Source organism: Megalopta genalis, chromosome 15, assembly GCF_051020955.1.
Source record: "Megalopta genalis isolate 19385.01 chromosome 15, iyMegGena1_principal, whole genome shotgun sequence".
Classification (NCBI taxonomy): Eukaryota; Metazoa; Arthropoda; class Insecta; order Hymenoptera; family Halictidae; genus Megalopta; species Megalopta genalis.
Genome location: NC_135027.1, coordinates 5,469,518 through 5,488,289, shown reverse-complemented (window position 1 = coordinate 5,488,289; position 18,772 = coordinate 5,469,518). Strand labels below are relative to the sequence as shown.

Sequence of the window (18,772 nt, the reverse complement as noted above, 5' to 3'; positions counted from 1 at the left end):
CCTCTTCTTCTACGGCGGAACATCGATCATGCGCGTTAACTGTTCCGCAAGATATCATGCACGAACTTGAACGTTACGAAGAGTAATTTCTGAACCGCAGCTGCCACTTGTCTGGATTCAATTATCAACGGGTGTTAAACCTTAAAACGACATGCTTACTTTTCGTCTACAGTTAGGAGACACGTGTTTATGGAAATGTTCGAAAGATCGATACAATTTTATAGTTATATGTGTATGCGTTATAATTTATAGTTTATATTCTTTATTGTAAATAAAATGCCGCGACGCGAGAGAAACGGAGCAATTCGCAACGATATATTATGCATTGCAATTGTTTCTTCGAACAAGAAGAACATTCATATTTCTCGCGCGGCTACGTTTACTCGAATGATCGTTGATGAAAAGAGAATTGAATTTTGTGCCGACTTGAATAACATCCGCATTTACAATTCTTTGTTATCAGCAGAATCACCGTCACGAATCAGACTGGTCTATGTTGATCGATCGGAAACAGTCACGAGTTCATTTATGCAAGTTTTTTACAATTTCTCGAATGAAAATATAAGCACGGATAATCGTCTGCAGTTCGATGATGAACGCATTAAGGACCTTTATGCAAATAAAGAACTGTTTACATCGATTACAAGATACGGGAATCCAATAGAAAATTCTTCCTTTGTGCAATTACTCAAATAGATTGAAAACAGTAAATTCACACCAAATCAATTTTGCCAGAAATTCATAAAATTTAGAAGTTAAATAAAAATGTATTTCTTCGTTTAATTGTTTCAACGAACTAAAGATAATGCAAAGACATGCTTCAATTCTTCCGATATCTTCATTGTTTGATATTTCACATAATAAATTTTTATTATAAATGCATAAAACCCGCAATGTATTGTTTAGTCTTTTGTTGAGATAAACATCGGAATTTGTTGAAAATATGATATCGCGATTTATAAACAAGATCATAGAAAGCGAATTAGGGTATTGCGTTTCTGCAAAAAGATTCTGATGCAATATTTTCGAATCAACTGTTCTGCATCGCGTATGCGATATACCGATGAAGATTTCAACGTCGGTTTAATTTTGTCAAATTCTTAACCGTTTTCAGATAGCTCCGACAGATTCTGTGTTTCGGATAGTCCTGGCTACTCGAATGGTAGGATCCGTATGGATAGACCATTCGTTTGCAGAGGGATGTCATTGTGAGGAGCAACGCTCAATCCTCGGCTTTATGGAGCGAGCGTCGACGAATTTCGGTGGCCGCGACGCTCCCGGAGGGCTCGTTTAATTTTTAATTAAGTCCGTGAAGCACCGGCGCACCGGCCCGTTGAATATCTAACGGGGGTTTCATAAAAACTTTTTTTTAGAACGTTAAACTCCAAGAAAATACAATTAACCCCTTCTGTTCAAGAAAGAAGCTAACGCCATTGGCATTTCTATGGGATAAAACTATGACGTTTGGAATTGTTTACGACGACAAAAACACGTGGAGAATTTCGCATCGATTTCACAGAATCAACGATGTCCAAATTTCGAAATACATATATCTATTTCACTATTTCATGTCTAATATAATTTTCTTAAAATTCGGTTTATTAATCTTTTAATAGCGAGCGAATTTTTCCGATTTTTCGTTATGAAAACGCAGGTTAGTTTTACTTGTTATACAAATTAAGAATTAGATTTAAAAGGATGGGAAAGTTGAAACAATGAAAAAACAACAATTTAGTTTTTTTTGCTTACATTTACAAAATATTTAGGGATGCTGAATCGAGATGAGTTTTTAGATTCCGGAAATTTGCTGCACGAAGATTCACGTTCGATGCTGGTGCAGGAAAAATCAGTTTTTAAACAATTGTTATCAGTTAAAGGATACATACGTAGAATTTGATCTGAGAATTACGTGAAAAGATCACATCGCGTGAGAAAAAATTTACACACTTTTCCACTTAGATGCATCATCGTCTACGAAAAAGAAGAAAATGGTTGCCACAAGGCACACACCTTATGAATAAAAGGAGTCTGCTACTGACGGAAACTCTCCTTTTGACAACGGTTTTTGCGATATTTAAACTTTTTATGTTAGAAAGACTGGTATATTAGACGACAAAACAGAAGAACTTTTGGCAAAAATTTCAATCGGTTGGAATGATAGAAAAATAACGTTTTTATCCGAGCTTATAATGAAAATTTAAACGAAGCATTTCGTAGATCTCGTTAATAATATGTATATTAACAATTTCATCGAAATTGATTGACGCTGATATCAGTTGCAAACAATCAAATAGCGAAAATTACGGTTTTTCATTCGACCAATAACTCTAAAAAATCTGCAGCTCGTAACAACGTTAACCGATTTTGATTAAATTTCCAGCATACATATACGTAACAGTTTTGTTTCGTTGTGAGCTTACATAAAAAGTTATCCTTTTTTATCATTCCGACCAATTGCAATTTTCGTAAAAACTTCTATACTCATTTTGTAGTAAATTAGTTCACCTAATATATATCTAAGAAGAAATCCAGCTCTTGGTTCAATTTTTAAAAAAGTTATTCCTTCTTAACTGTCAATCACTATCACAGCAGATTTCTACCTTATGCGTAATATTATTATTCATAATATAAATTCAAATATAATAAATATAAATAAATATTCAAAATATAATATAATATTTATTATATACTCGATCACACAATGAAAAACTAGCAACAGTGTCGGAGTTATGAATACAAATATTACGCGTGTGGTAGAAATCCTTGATAGTTAACCCTTTGCAGTCGAAGCTATTTGAATTCGAAATCCAAAACATGATTTCTGATCTACAGTATTTCTATTTTATATAATTTATTGCGATTTATGCATGTGAAATTGAACTTATTGGCAAGTACAATGGAATTTTAATAGCTTCTTTTAAATATAAACGAGTTCGATGCTTTCAGAATGATTTTGAAAAATAGTATACCAATTTTTAGTGGCGCCGCAGAGTCGCCATTCGAGTGCAAAGGGTTAAAAGGTGCCCGAATATTTCAGCGTGTAACCGTGGGTGTAACGTTGTACGCTATATTCGAAAAACGAGTTAGATTGGCTGATTTTCTCGTCTTCGAGGCCACAACGCGTTTGCTTACGATTAAACGAGAAGAAAAGGGGAGAACGAGAGAAGGGGGACGGCTTGTCATTGTTCCAAACGGAGAGGAGACCCTATCAACGGGAAGTTTCATAAAATGTGAAGACAATCGAGTTTATCGGGACTTTGTGTATTAGACAATTACAGAAGCTTGTGCTCGTTTCGCGAAATGAAAAGGTGACGTTCCTCTTTCCTCGGGACGGCGCGGCGCTGCGCGGCGTCCCTTTGCAAACGAATGACCCATTTATACGATTCCTATCTATTCGAACGGGCTCGAGGCAAATGGCACCGCTGCCGGGAATACAGGGGGATGCTAGATTACCCTGCGGAAATCCGTCCTCGCCGAATATCCAGACTTCCGGCGCGCGCTCCGCGTTGTCACAAAGCAAACCTTAAACAGAGAGCGCTCGACGGTGGTTCCTCGAATTCGAACCGACCGTTTTCTTTTTTTTTCTTTCTCTCTCTCTCTCTCTCTCTCTCTCTCTTTTCTCTTTTCTCTTTTTATTCGCCCGGCCATCTCGGCGCACGTTCAGATCCTCCTCGATCGTGGAAAAACGCGCGACAGATTTTTTTGCCGCGCGATGGAAACTTGTTGTCGTCGACGAGTTTTCGGATAGTATAGGAGACCGATATTGTGCGACAGACGACTTTGTCCCGATACGGCAAATATTAACTTTCAAATCGCGCTATCTCCGCAGTTCCCGGTTTCTATGCTGTCATACGATCGCTACGATTTCGGTGGAACGCGCACAGTTTGGCACGGGTCAGAGCAACCGATTTAACCCGGATGAATGATAAGCTGAATTGTTTTCGTCGCTTCTTCCGGCTGTTCTGATGTCTCGATTAGTTTTAGTCGATGCTTCGATGCTGTAGACGGTGTAACACCCGGACGGTAATGTTGAACGTAAACGCGCGCCTTTACGAAGTTCAACGCCAGAACGACCGAACCCTAAACGCGACCAACGTGCAGCGGCTGTAGAAAGTATTTTCGCACACTCTTTAACCCCTTAATGCACAATTTAAAAAAAAAAAACCGACCAAAAAAAATCAATTTTTTTTATCTAAGAAAATACATATTTGGACCATAATTTCAATAAATATGTAAAAGAAATGCAAAAATTACTAAAAATTCAATAAAAATAGTGGATAAATAATTATAGTGAATATTGAATCGCATTGCAGATCGAATTTTGTACCCATCGTACTGTTTTTCAATTACCAGTTACTATTTTGAAGGGGAAGGAGGAGACGAAAAAAAAAACTGAAAAATATTTAATTTTACCTAAATTTGTAATAATATAATAATAATATTTATTAGCTGAAAAATATATAATAAACTAAAACTATTCAAAATTTTCTTTTGTATGGTAAATTTCAAAACAAGGTGCAGCACATAGCCCAACATTCCTTATTTCAACATTAGAAAACATACCTTTTATACACTAAAAATCCAATTTACTCTCTATAAAAATACACCATAAAACAAAAACGTTTTTATATGTTGACACTAATAATATTTGTAAAAAGTAAAAAACAATTGTCTTTGAAGAAATTCACTTTGATAACGTCTACTTTACTTCACGACTTGCTCACGAATAATACACTAAATGTTCATAAGTGCCATCCTAAAAGTGCATATTTTATTCCTGAATAAGCAAAAAATAGAAAGAGATCGGAGATAACTGGAGAGTAATAAATAAATTAGTCATAACAAAACTCACAAAAGTGCGAACGCTAATTAGATACGCAATAATGGATATAGATAGATAGAAACAATTACCAGGTCAGAGATGCTTATAAGCGTCACCCTAAAAGGCCATATTTTATAATCCCAAATAAACAAACTTTACAGCTTACAATACAGAATTACACGATGAATATCAATAAATTGAATGTTTTCCTTGGTTTTTATTAAGTTATTTTTACTGCCCGGATATATTCGAATCTGAACATTTTAGCGACATAAGTTGCGACGCCGACCGTATATATACGGGTCTGCACATTTTGGCCGGTTTTGCACGCCCGTGTTAATACGTTTCTGCGCGTTAAGGGGTTAAAACGGAATAACTTTTTTCTAAATGGGCCGAACTGTATAAATATTTTGCGAAGCTCACAGGGCTTGAGGAGCTTACTAGACAATGGTTAAAAAATTGTTCTCAAAAATTGCAATTTGTTGTCGCGATAAAAGAATGGAGAAATGAAGTTTTTTCAACTTTTTTATCCGGGAGTGCGACGGAAATTTGAAAAATACGTTTTGTAGATCTGGGTAACATTGAGTAGATACAATTTTAAACAGTGAAAATATTCAGACAACTTAAGTGCATGTATGTTTTATTTTCGATTCATTTTCAATCCTTTAAGTGTGTCCAATCCATAGGTTGCGCGGTTGTGCGACGCTGTTTAATTTATCGTATTTATGAAAATGTAGATCCAGCATGATCCATATACGATTTATATGACAAGTAATATGATCTGAATGGCATTCGTATGACACGAGTATGATATATAAAATAGTAAAAATAATATAAAAAATAGATACCTCTACTTATACTTTCTCGCTTTTTAGTCAACACTCGAAGGATTAATGTAATAGACGGATCTATCTATCCAGCTCATATTTCTCGCGTGACATCCCGCCAACCACAAACAATATACGTGATTCGTCCGTTCTTTATCTTGGTCCGTAATCCGATTTTATGTTTTCGTTTAAACGCCAACGTAAGAGATAGAACCGTTCTTTATACATGCTTGATCTTCAGAGAATGGAAGACCAGCACAATTCACGGTAGCGGGTATCAGGAAAGCGGCGCGCGCCTAATCGTCCAAATTAGGAATTATAGTGCGCCGCGCCGCCATCTTTTCCTATTCTCTTTGGACCTGAAGCTAAGATGCTCGGGAACGGGGTAATAAAATACCCTCGACCCACCTCCGTTTACAACTCTTTTCTTGCTCGCGTTGGAAGGTGCTACGATGAAAACGAAGAGGAGCGAAGAAGGGCAAAGAAACAGGCTTGTTCTCGACCGTGTGTGCGCGCGCGTGTGTGTGCACACGTGTATACACGTACGTACGTACGTATGTATGTATCTATGCGCTCGCCGGCCGAGGCGAAAGTGAGGGCTCCGGAAATTAAGGTCGCGAAGCAATACCACGCACCGCCCTGTTCATTCTCTATTCTATTTGTCGGCTCTAATGAAATACTCACGGCTCTGTCGATGGAAAATACGGGAAAAAATCTAAATACCTCTCGTCGAAAAATCTCAATTTTCCGATGTCTCTGGTATCTCCATAATTAATCACGGTTTCGGGAAGACAATGACCTTTTAATAAGGTTTCGCGGCTGGTGAAACCTCGTTTAATTCTGAAAGGCTCTCTTGGCTCGTGGTTTTCTTTTTTGAACACTCGCGCGGGCTACGGTTACCGGATCATTTTGACTCGGTGTACATAAATCGTCACCTCATTAACAAATTTTCGTCGATTGCACGAAATATATTGCTGTTATATTCGGAACAATAGAGGGAATACACTTATCTTTTTACATATTGTTTCTTAATTTAGTTGTACATTTTAAACGTATTAGGCGTTTAGGTGCGTTGCTAATAATTATATAGTATAGTATAATAATATATAATATATGATAATAATAATATATATGCATAATGATATATATTATATGATTATATGATATGATATGATATATTATATATTATATATATAATAATATAATATAATAATTATATAGTATAGGCTTACATAGCATTCAATACAGAAAAATATGTTTTCACAAATTAAAGGATCAATCTGCGAATGGTCGTCAACATTGTCAACTGTATAGTTCCGAAAACGGTGCTGAAAACCAGCAAAGAATTCCGTGTCCTGAAGTTTTTCAATTATAAAAAGTATAAAAATTATTATTAATAGATATGAAATTAATCAATGTACAGAACCTACTTGTAATATTCTAGAACCTCTACAATTTGTGCCGTAGAAACATTTGATAAACAAAAGAGTCAAAATAGAGAGTTTAGGATAGCCTTACACCCTCGATTCAGCGTGGATATATCTCAGGAGAACTTATTATTACCGAATAAGTGGCTGAGTAGTGAAGTTTGCGTACACCAAAATGCTTTTAAACATCGGTCGATGAACGTACATAATTGCACATTGCCGATCCATTTAGAATGAGTTCCACTATTATCGGTGGACTGTGTATTTTGTGCATTTATGACCGAAATGAGTGGTTCAAATACAAAACAGTAAAAGCATTCAGAGAATTTACAAATGCCGTTGCACCTATTGCTATGAATCCATTAAAATAATTAAGAAGAGAAATCAATATGTGCGTACAGTGGATAAAAAAAAAGGTATTCCGATACGGTTTAAAACGGTGTAACTTTTTTAAAACCGAACCGAACGACTTGAATTTTTTGGAGATGTTATACTCAAATGAGAAAAAAAAACTGTTAAAAATGATGTATTTTTAACTTTTTTATTTGGGCGCTAGCGAAAATCATCGTTTTTCCACGATTTTCCACCAAAAGAACTGTGTGAAATCTAGAGATTTTGACATCTCTCAACGCCTGCAGTTTGACTCTTCATTGACCGATTTCGATGAAAATTTCACTATGCACCGAGATCAATATTACCGAGATTTACAGAAAGGTTTTTTTTAAATTTTCGTCGTAAGTTCAGATGAAAAAGTTAGAGACGCGTGAGTTTTTTTTTATTCTTTTCGTTATTCTAAGTAATAGCAAAATTAAAAAAAAAGTGTTTTAACGAATAAACTAAAATCTCTAATATCTCCGAAAAATTTAAGTCATTTAGCAGAGTTTTAAAAAAAGTCATACCTTTTTAAATGGTGTCGGAATACTTCTTTTTTTTTTACTCGCTGTGGCTTCTATGTCTCGCGGCTAATAAAGATAGTTTTCATTTTGTATACAAATCCACAGTCTAGTCATCAGTAATCTTATTAGGATTACTAGGTTACCTACCTATTTTGTTACATCACACACATTCTGTAAGTGTATTAGATGCGTCCGACATGACTTAGGCTAGTGAAACTGAACTACATATCGCAAGTAATCCTTTTTCATGGAAGTTGTTGACAGATATGTCGCTTCTGCGACGTCACAAATTATGAGCGATGATGAGGTTAAAACTAAACGTGTCATCTTTATTAGCAAAAGACGATGCATTTTGTACGTGGCTATAAATCTACGGACATATTTCGCGTTAAGGTATCAGCATCGCACTGAGTACAGTAATCTTTCCCTAATTCGCGCTCAGTTTGCGCATAAAAGTGGACAATTTGGGAAGAGGAGATGCGATTATTCGTGCCTTGCTTAGTTACCCATTGTCAACAATTATAAAAATGAGTCGCAAGATTCGAATAATCGTATCTTCTCTTCCCAAATTGTCCATTTTTGTGTGCAATCTGAGCGCGAATTAGGGAGAAATTATTGTATTCTGTACGAATCCCTATCGAACAATGTGCAACACTGATTCTGTTCATGCGCGTATCTGCAAATATTTCAAAATTTATTTCTCAAGTGTAACAATGAAGTTCTTCTTCATGCCGGCATGTCCGTAAGTGTACGGCATCTTTTTTTATTAATTCCAAGTCCAAATTCCACGTGGGTCAGAATTATATATCATATCTTTAGCGACGAACAAGCGCAACCTAAAATTAATCTCGCACTTTCAAAGAACGAGAATCTAGTTTTATTCGATGACAATTTCATTCGCAACGAAGAAAATATAAGTTATGCACGGAACGTCGGCTTGGGACACGGGGTACACGATCCACGGCTTTTCTTCTGTCGATCATCGCTTCGTATCCCCCCGTTTCCATGGATAATTATTCATACCTTAGGACCATCAATCACGGATGAAACGGATTCCATTGAATCTCTTAAATGAAAAAGAACGATTGTAGACAATTCCGGGCACAAATGAAAAGTACCGTCGTCTTCAGGTCGGCGCGATACTTTCGGATCATCGACGGTACCTTTCTTTTTTTGTAGTTAGCGTATTATTCTTTGCTCCTCCGGTCCGGAGATCCGCCGGTCGAATCAAATTTCAGCGAGATGTCTGCGGACAAAGGCAAGACAGTTTCGAAGGGTTTGTTTTAGGACCAATTCTTTTGTCGTTTCCTGACGTTTCCCGAAGGGTTTACTTACCGGCGCACAATTGTCGCCGAGCCATCCTGCACGAGGAAACAATGAACTCACCGTCGCAATGAACGCGCTTCTTCGATTTTGCAGGTTTATCGTCTTTCTGATCACAACTAGAAAAGCAATTTGGGAATTCGCTTAGACGAAACTCGGTGTTTCCTAGATTATGTTACTTTTGTGAACATTAGACGATATTTAACGTACAGAGATCTGCTATTTTTCTAAAACTATTTATGCAACTATTAAGTATTATTAGATAATCAAGATCATTAATACGTCTATTAATTAGTGCAGAACAGATGTGCCGTGCTTTATCAATCGATTATTTTTTGTAAGTAATTTCAGTTTTCAGCTTGATCATAACAAAGTGAAAACAAAGGTCTGGCTGTAAGAAAGTAAAACAGTTTATTAATAAAAGTGTATGGCTACGGAAGAGTAAAAGTGTAATTATCTTTATTTCTATGAATTAAGGACTATTCATTTCTATAAAAAGAAACTATGAATATATGTTATGTATGATACATACATATATATATAAATATATGTATGAAACTATTAATATATGTTATAACATATAATATAAATATACATTATATAAAATAAAAAAAATATAGAAAATATGAAAGAAAATGTGGTTTAGTATTTTACGAACTAGAATAGTAATTCAAGTTTTATCGTATAACCCAATAATTGCAAAAGTCGTTTCTATAAGATTTAGTAAACATCTCATAGTTACACTTCGCTGCAAGATGGTAGGAAGTTACACCTCAGAATAAAGTTTAAAGGCTATATAATCAAATTCGCAGTTCTAAGAAAAACATTGGATGTTTCATTATTATCCTGTACAATTTTTCCCGAAATTTTGCGAAGACAGGAGCTTCGGAAAACAGCTCGATAAGTATATTTCGTTGCGATTCATGCTCGCGTTAAGGGGGTGACACTGTTCTGGAAAGTTCAGACGAAGAAACTGTGTAACTACGTCTAATAAATGCATCGCACACTGAGAAATATTCGAATTTACATAGCATTCCTATTCTCGCAGCGAAAGCGAGTCGAGCGCGGATGAAAAGAAATTTCACAGGGAATTTTCTTCTCTTCACGCGAAAATTCGAGGTTTCACGTACGATTTTTCCAGCGTCGAGAACATAGGAACGCGCCGCGCCGGGGGATTCTTCGTGGACCCGGTATCCGCGAAATTATTTCGTTGATCGACCGGAGAAGTACGCCTCGGGTTCGGAGCGTTTTTCCACGCCGATGAAAGTTTCAAAGAGCGTCGGAGCCATTACAGGGCAGCCATTGAGCCGCGACTTGGTTCGCCGGCTGCAGTTGCTGACGTGAATACAGTATCAGTTCGAGCCTGGCGTAACAGTTTCTTTTTTTTTTTTTGCCGCGTTAAACTCGGTCCATTCGCGTCGCGACTCGCGAGCGACGTCTCGGTTCCTCTTGAAATTGCGACGACGCGAAGTGTCGCGGCGCCGCGTGAGGAATCAGCTATTGCGAACCAAATGATCGCGAAACTGGAGCATAATAATAATAACAGTAATAGTAATGGTAGTAATTATAAAAATAATAGTAGTAATAATAATAATAATAATAATAATAATAATAATAATAATAATAATAGTAGTAGTAGTAGTAGTAGTAGTAGTAGTAGTAGTAGTAGTAGTAGTAGTAGTAGTAGCAGTAGTAGTTGTTGTTGTAATAATGATAATAGTACTACTACTAATAATAATAATAATAGTAGTAGTAGTAGTAGTAATAATAATGATAATAATAATAATAATAGTAGTAGTAGTAATAATAATAATGATAATAGTAATAATAATAATAATAATAATAATAGTTTATTTATTTACGGTCCAAAGCCCTTTAGTTAATACCAAGTAAGACGAGTATACAAATTAACATAATGCTTCGAGATGTTCACATGACAATACTTAAATAATCCTAAATACAGTGGCATAACTCTTACTACTGGTATACTACTATTTTTGAAACAGTACTAAATGACTTAAATTTTTTTTTTCTATGTTTAATGACTAACACATACTTCTTTACAATTTTGCTATTACGTGGAATAAACTTAAAAATTTGCAGCGATTTATGTTCCGACATTAACTATAATTTAGTAAATTTGGTAATTAAAGGTAAATTTCAGGGACTAGAAAACCCGAATTTGTTTCAATCAACGTGGACGCATTGACGTCCGATGGTGGTCGCATGGAAAATTTAATTTATTATAATATATTCAAGTATTCAGTTTCTCTTATCGGAATAAGTAATAATGTTTGTTTAGGAAAAGTTTCTTCCTCCGTCCCGATACATTCACTTGCGCCTATCATATAAGTAGGAAAAGTTCACGGTCTAGTCATTACGTTCGTTTAATTGTATGTACATATGTATATACAAGGAAGAAAACATCGAAAAGCAGAATTGTGATTAGCTACAAACTTGATAATTTCTTTAACTTTCTCCGTCTAACGTAAATTTTTAATTTGTCTGTTACAGGTATGTATTCGTCAAGTGCACGTTATAACATCTTCTAAACGTAAGTCTTTATGGTTACAGTTACTTCGTAGTTTATTGTTCCGACAGTTATCGCTAGACTGCGGATCTTTGTGTAAAGTAGAAATTGTGATGATAATTGAAAATCAATGATAAATGAAATTGAACGATAATATTGTTCAATTGTTTAAAATGTTTTTGCTATTTTCCATTTGAATTACTCGTGTGTTTCGCAAATCCATAACATCCGCAGTCCAGTTATCACAAAGATTATAGACCTTGAACATGATCAAATAAATTACATAAATTAAGCAAATGCGTACTGCAGGTGTGGAGAAAAATAATCTCGATGAAAAATAGTGTTATCCGACATATCGTTGTACATTATTCCACGAATGAGATCAATACGACATACTTCCCTTAATTCTTGAAACAATAATACTGAACAAATTGTATTAAGACCTTTTAATTAATTGTTCTCGCATAGAATGTTTCATTTAGATACATTTACGTGCGTGCTGTTAGAAGTCAACGTTATTACTAGACTTTTACAATTTAACATTTTGTCTGCCATTCCAGCATCGAAAGTTTCATCGAATTAAAATACTTTATTTCGTCAAATTAAAGCACTTTATTCCATCAAATTAAAATTGAAAAGTTAAATTGTACGACAACAATTGCGTTTTGCGGACCCTGATAAAATTAGAAACTCACAATAGTATAGCGTTAAAATTAGTAGTATTTTAAGTAATTAAAAGTATAAGTATTTATTTAAAAGTATAAGTATTTTTAGTGAAATTAGTAGTATTTTACTTAATTCCATCACCCATATATGGGCGATCGGATAATCGTATGCAATCAAATTAACATGTTGGCTCGAGTTTCCGTCTCTGTGGGAAGGGCATATTATTTAATTTCAAAATTAACTTCTACATTAATTTAAAAATTCTCATTTTACTATTAAGCACACGAATTTGGAAAATTAACTCGTTTTTCGTTACTCATGCACAAACATCTGTTCTAGAACTATTACGCAGGATATTCCATAATTATGTTAACACCCGGGAAGGGGTGATTCCTGAGGTCATTTGAAGTAACTTTTTCCTCAGCGCAAATGCAATCCGCGGCCTCGTCTACGAGTTATTAATGAAAAATAGTGACCAATGAGAGGCGAGCTCGGTTCGCGCGTGATGGTCGAGCCAACGAGGGGACGAAGTCCAGTTTCCCTCATTGGCTCGGTCGCCTCGCGACAGCTGGTCTCGCCTCTCATTGGTCACTGCTTTTCGTTAATAACTCGTAAAGGAAGCTGCGGATCGCATTTTCGCTAAGGAAAAAGTTACTTCAAATGACCTCAGGAACCCTCCATTTCCGGATTTCGAGACATTTTTGGAACACGCTATATTTATGTTTCTATTCCTGTCGTAACTTTCACATCGTCGTGAGCTCTAATAAGATGGTAATTTGATTCGTCGCCCCGGTGTCTAGCGCCATAGCGTCCGAATAATTCGGCGGCTATAAGGAAAAACGCCGCCAAGTCACGATCTCAAAAAATTCGAGTTAACGCATCGCGATTGAACCAACGCACACAGGATTTGTGTATTTAAATTAACTGAAATATAGATAAACTCAAAAATAATTTCTCGGAAGTGAAAATATGCGACTCGCGGCGTTCCTCCTTCCAGCCGCAGAATGAATCCAGATCGGGAGGTTCGTAAATGATAAAGCGCGGCGGAAACGGCCAGAAACGCGAACAAAGTGACTCGCGACTGAAAGGAAGCCAACGGAATAAATATTTCGCTGAGACGGGGCCGAAAGAATGTGTACGCTCGAAATATTCAGGTGTCGTCGAATCGTTACTCGGCGATTATTCGGCCGGCACGAGTTACTCCGCCGATTGCAGTATTCGTCGTGAATACTGCATCAGTTTAGTCCTGACGTAAGACTCTTCTGCCGGCAGTAAACTCGATCCATTCATGGTAGAGGGACGAGGAGGAGTAAGAGGAGGAGGAAGAAGAAGTAGAAGAACCGGTGGTTCTCTTCAAATTGCAATCGTGCGAAGGAGACGGAAACAAGAATGAGGTTGGAGGAGTGGGGGTGAAAGTAGGAGTAGGAGTAGAAGTAGGAGTAGTAGGAGGAGGACGAGGAAGAATAGGAGCAAGAGTAAGAGTAGGAATAGAAGTAGGAGGAGGAGGAGGAGAAGGAGGAGGAGGAGGAGAAGGAGTAGGAGGAGGACGATGAGGAGACGTCGCGAGAGGCGAGGGGACAAGAGAGTGAGAAAACATGAGCGAGGATTGGAAAGAGGGACGACAGAGGCGTTTCGTCAGAAGGATTTCGGAGGTTTAGGTCGGACGAGAGGAGATCACGAGACTTCCGTGTTCTTCTACCCTTCTCGAGACTGTAAGCTTGTCTCGGGACATGCCCCGAGTTACAGCAAAGTCTACCGGCCTATTTTTAACCCGCCTCGTTTGATAACACTGCCACTCCCCGGACTTGCGCCATAGACTTTCAAATGTACTATTATCAGCGAAGTTAACCAACCCCTTTCGCGAAAACAGTTCCCTCCAAACAGGCTCCTGGAACCGTCTCACGCATTTTCCGGCCTGATTTAGGTAGGAAGTATGCATAGTCGCTCCTAAATCTTCCATATAGGCCCACTCTGCGCCGTTTTCACGCCGTAAATTCGCTATAACCTTGCCTATCCCGCCAACATTCGAGCTTTCCTTACTCTTCCTGTATTACTTTCGGTTTCCCTTCGCTCTCTCCAATATCTTTCATGCTCGTCTCCAATGAAGTCCTCGGGTACAGAGGAACGTTCAACGCTAGGTTTTGCGGCACTCGTCAAAACGACCGGCCCACAATTTTTTTAACACGTCGAGTGCCGCGTCGGTCACATACAGATTTTCAAATTCATTTCTATGCCGACATATTCGAGCGAACTGAATGTTGTTGAGATTTTTAGGACACGACAGTCAACTATTTGGTTACAGTTTTATCAATTAATACACGAACGGCGAACCTTCTCGACAAAAATACAACCGAGTCTTTATCATTTATAGTTTTCATGTAGAATTAATTTAATCAATTCATTTATCGTTCTTCATAAGAACAGTTGATTTGTGGCAGTGCTTGACCTAACCTAGACACACTATAGATACTGAAACCGGTGCATTTGCTGGATTTAAGTTGTCAGTCGACAGGTGATACTGCCATAGCAAAGACGCTTGTGTTAGCAACATCTTGATAAGCGTGATGCAACGTAGCTGTGTATTATTCTCACAATGTTTCATTGTGAACTTGGCTTAAATATCAATCGGTAAATTTGAAAGAACGTGCGATACTCTGGCGGATGAGTGAAAATGCATGAGTAAAGAAAATAATTGCGTGCGGATTATTGATTCATTATTGCAATTTGTGCGTGCGACGAGCGGTGTTGCATAATCCGTTAATTAAACATATATTGTTATCGAAATTATTTAATTTTCATCATTATGAATCCAACATTAGCAATGCCTGTATACGCAGCTTTCAGTGTATAGCATTCAAAGGTTTTCTTTAGAATCTCAGGAAACTTCGGCTCTCAACTCTGCGTGGGTTATACCGTATTACAGCGATCACGATTAGTCGAATTAACGGATCGTGATTTTAGCCCTGCTGCAGGCGACTGTCGCTACAGCCACCGGTTCTTGGAATTGCGAATCCCGCGAAGAGGATCCCTTGCGTTACGTTATCTAAAATAAACAAGCGTAACCGGGACCCGTATCTTATTCGCACTCAATGCAGAAGAAACATACTCGAGATTTTCTAGAACCCTATCTTTCTTGATAGCTGGCCAGATATGATCTCGATCCACGGTCAGCCAGCACTTCTGTATTAAGATATATCTCCATTTAGATACTCCATCCCTACACATACCTACGCCACGCCGTATCACCTCTGTACCGTCTTCCAGCTCGGAAGACGCGGTAAAACGCTCGAAAGCAGTAGGAATTGTTCGTCTTTGATTTCATTGGCCAAAGAAATTCCGAGCGTAGGTGTGCTGGGGGAAATTACGCGGTGGAGATGGAAATACCACCGGGTGTTCTTTGTTACAGGGTGACGCTGGGTTAGCTTGGGGACGCTTAGATCAGCTTCCCGCGAAAATATCTGCGTCGCGATACGCGAATGCGATACAGCGTTCAACGCGAGAAAATGATATCGGATTACTGCATCGCCGTCTGAACGCTCCATTAAATTACACGTACTGTTGCACGGTATTCATCATACGCGCGTCGCGATACGAGCAGCCTCGTATGAAACCGCTCTTAGGCGACGAGATACAGTGGGACATTTCCCTCAAAAAACGCGGAAAGACGTCATTTAACACGTTCCGTGCCGAGCTTTTTTACTCGAATCTTCACACTTTGATATTTTACTAAAACTTGATGTATTACGTGCAATTATTAATTCTCGTACACATAACAACGTAACAAAAACTTATCAACGACCATTCTTGCGGTGGAAATTGATTCTTCGGGTCTAAATTTCTTGTAAACAATTTGTTCAGTTCACTAAGTAAACATGCAAGCGTGTACCATCGATGGTACACGTGGCACGGCATGTGTTAATAAGATATCCCGGCGATGAAAAATTTGTTCGTTAATACTTCATTGAATATGCAGGTTGTGATTTGTTTTAATTTTTTGTACCATTTTGGACACGACTACACACACAACTTCGAAATGGTTTACCTCCGAATCACCTGAAACTGTTCACGTTTTTGTAACTGTTTCATTCGTTTTAATCAAGCGATCAAATGAAATTTTCGCGAATGCTCGGTTTTGTGAACCCGGTCTCTCTCCGGGAGTCCACATGCGTATATCTGAACGTGAACTTCAGTTATTTGAACGAAGCGAAGTTGCAAATAGTGGGGGCAGTCAGTCGACTCCTATTATACGAACCCACATACCGAGTTATGCGAACTGCTTGTACACATAAATGTAATTTTACTGTGCTTGAAAACCAACTCCCCTAACAGTTCGTTCAAAATCAAAAGTGATATACATCTCCTGTTAGAAAGAGAAATAGTGTGCAAGTAGGCAGTTGCGTGTTGTTCGTTTGTTTCGCTCGTAGCGTATCGAGAGGAATTAGTAGTGGTACTTTTTTTTCGTAGAAACATACTCCCCCCTACAGCTCCTGTACTGAGGAAGGAAATATTTTACAGTGTACAGAGTGTTCCAAAATTGTTGTACAAGCAGGAAATGAGGGGTTCCCGAGGTCATTTGAAGTAACTTTTTTCTTAGCGAAGATGCAACGCGCGGCTTTGTTTGCGAGTTATTAGTGAAAAACAGTGACCAATGAGATGCGAGGTCAACTGGCGCGAGGCGGCCCAGTCAACGAGCCTAGTTTCGCTGATTGGCTCAGCCGCTCAATTTTATATTTATTTCTTATATTTATATATATATATATATATATATATATATATATATATATATATTTAATCGTACACTATTGTCATGCTCACTATTGTCATTGATTAGAAAAGTAAAGATAGTACATATATATTACAATCACATAATTGGAAATAAATTTTTCTTAATTTTTGTACGATTCACACAAATTTTCTGAAATATTACATTATCTAATAAATTGTTGCAAGTAAAGGTATTATTGTACATTATGATTATACAATTTATCCTAATATATATATTAGGTTTAATTAATAATAATACCTTTACTTGCAACAATTTATTAGATAATGTAATATTTCAGAAAATTTGTGTGAATCGTACAAAAATTAAGAAAAATTTATTTCCAATTATGTGATTGTAATATATATGTACTATCTTTACTTTTCTAATCAATGACAATAGTGAGCATGACAATAGTGTACGATTAAATGACATCATTCGTGGGTAGTTAATCTAGTTTTACGCTATTTTTTATCTTCAGCATTTCTCGAGACCGATAAGACTGTCGTAACGATCCTTATTTGTGCAACTTGACTTTCTACACGTACATATATACATATACACACATGTTCTATTCGCCTTATCTCGTATGTAATTCAAATGAAAGCGAGCTGGATGAATTCTACCTGAACATATAAATAAGTGTCGCTATAAAATCTCCGAATCTGTGCCACCTATTCGCGCTACAGTCTGCACGTCGCGTCGGTGTGTCTCGTTGCATAAATGTCCGCGTTTGTATTGAACCATCGCGTTCGTTCGACACTCTTCATTTTCTTCGTTCTCAGCCGTAAGACAGCAGCGAAATATCAACCAACGAGGACGGAAGACGAAATAGCCTCCATTGCTTTCAAACGTTTCATTAGATTTCTCGAAGCATTGATGTCGTAAAAAGAGTATCAAACATACAAATTCACTTCTATGAAAGATTACAATTAACGATAAACACAATAAAACTTTCGTTATACCATTTCTGCAGTTTATCGTCTCCCTTTTTTTTTTTTAATCATTGGCACGAAACTCTCTTCATTATGCAATTAGATGACTCCGTAAATGTAAAATGGTAGAAACAAATATCATTGGAAAAAATTGCATCGTTTTTAATACTGCACGCGTTTGTTCCGTAAGCGAAAGCCTTTCAATATTTTCAATGTCACTTTTCTAATTGAAACGGTAATGTACATTTCTTTGGATGATAATTGTCTCGCTGTTTCAGTTATCTGTACAAAAAATCTGTGATGTACTTACATTGGAAAGTTCCACGGTTATCTCACGATTCAAAATTATTTTAATTTTAACATTAGTATAATATGAATGTTCAGATATATTAACATCAGACCTTCCAAACTAGCCAAAATGACCGATCTCTGAGTTTTCATTCTACAAATTTCTGATGTTCCAAAAATTGTATTAGAACTTTTCTGTGAAATTTCTTTATTCAAGCAGATATTATTGGTTCGTTCGACAAATTATTTCGTTTTTCCACGTAAAAATGAAACAGGATTTTAAGATATTTACAGTA

The 18,772-nt window shown here is 37.0% G+C and overlaps 1 protein-coding gene and 1 long non-coding RNA gene across 17 annotated transcripts in view; one reads left to right on the top strand and one right to left on the bottom strand.

Moving 5' to 3' along the window:
- Window positions 1-18,772, top strand: part of LOC117223829 (protein muscleblind-like) — a 609,735-nt gene that overhangs the window by 103,805 nt on the left and 487,158 nt on the right. For 2 of the 16 annotated variants that reach the window (XM_076526701.1, XM_076526699.1), the window contains exon 5: window positions 11,810-11,849. The exons of 11 other annotated variants lie outside the window; for them this stretch is intronic. In XM_076526701.1, the coding sequence (XP_076382816.1) occupies window positions 11,810-11,849 (40 nt within the window). Of the gene's footprint in view, window positions 1-1,114; window positions 1,565-11,809; window positions 11,975-18,772 lie in introns of those variants that run through there. 3 more of the 16 variants (XM_076526697.1, XM_076526696.1, XM_076526698.1) reach the window with 2 other exon arrangements.
- Window positions 8,646-10,627, bottom strand: LOC117223830 (uncharacterized). The gene is made up of 4 exons (XR_004491018.2): window positions 10,426-10,627; window positions 9,308-9,414; window positions 9,136-9,218; window positions 8,646-9,038 (listed from the first exon to the last, which is right to left on the bottom strand). It is a non-coding gene; the product is annotated as an uncharacterized LOC117223830 (long non-coding RNA).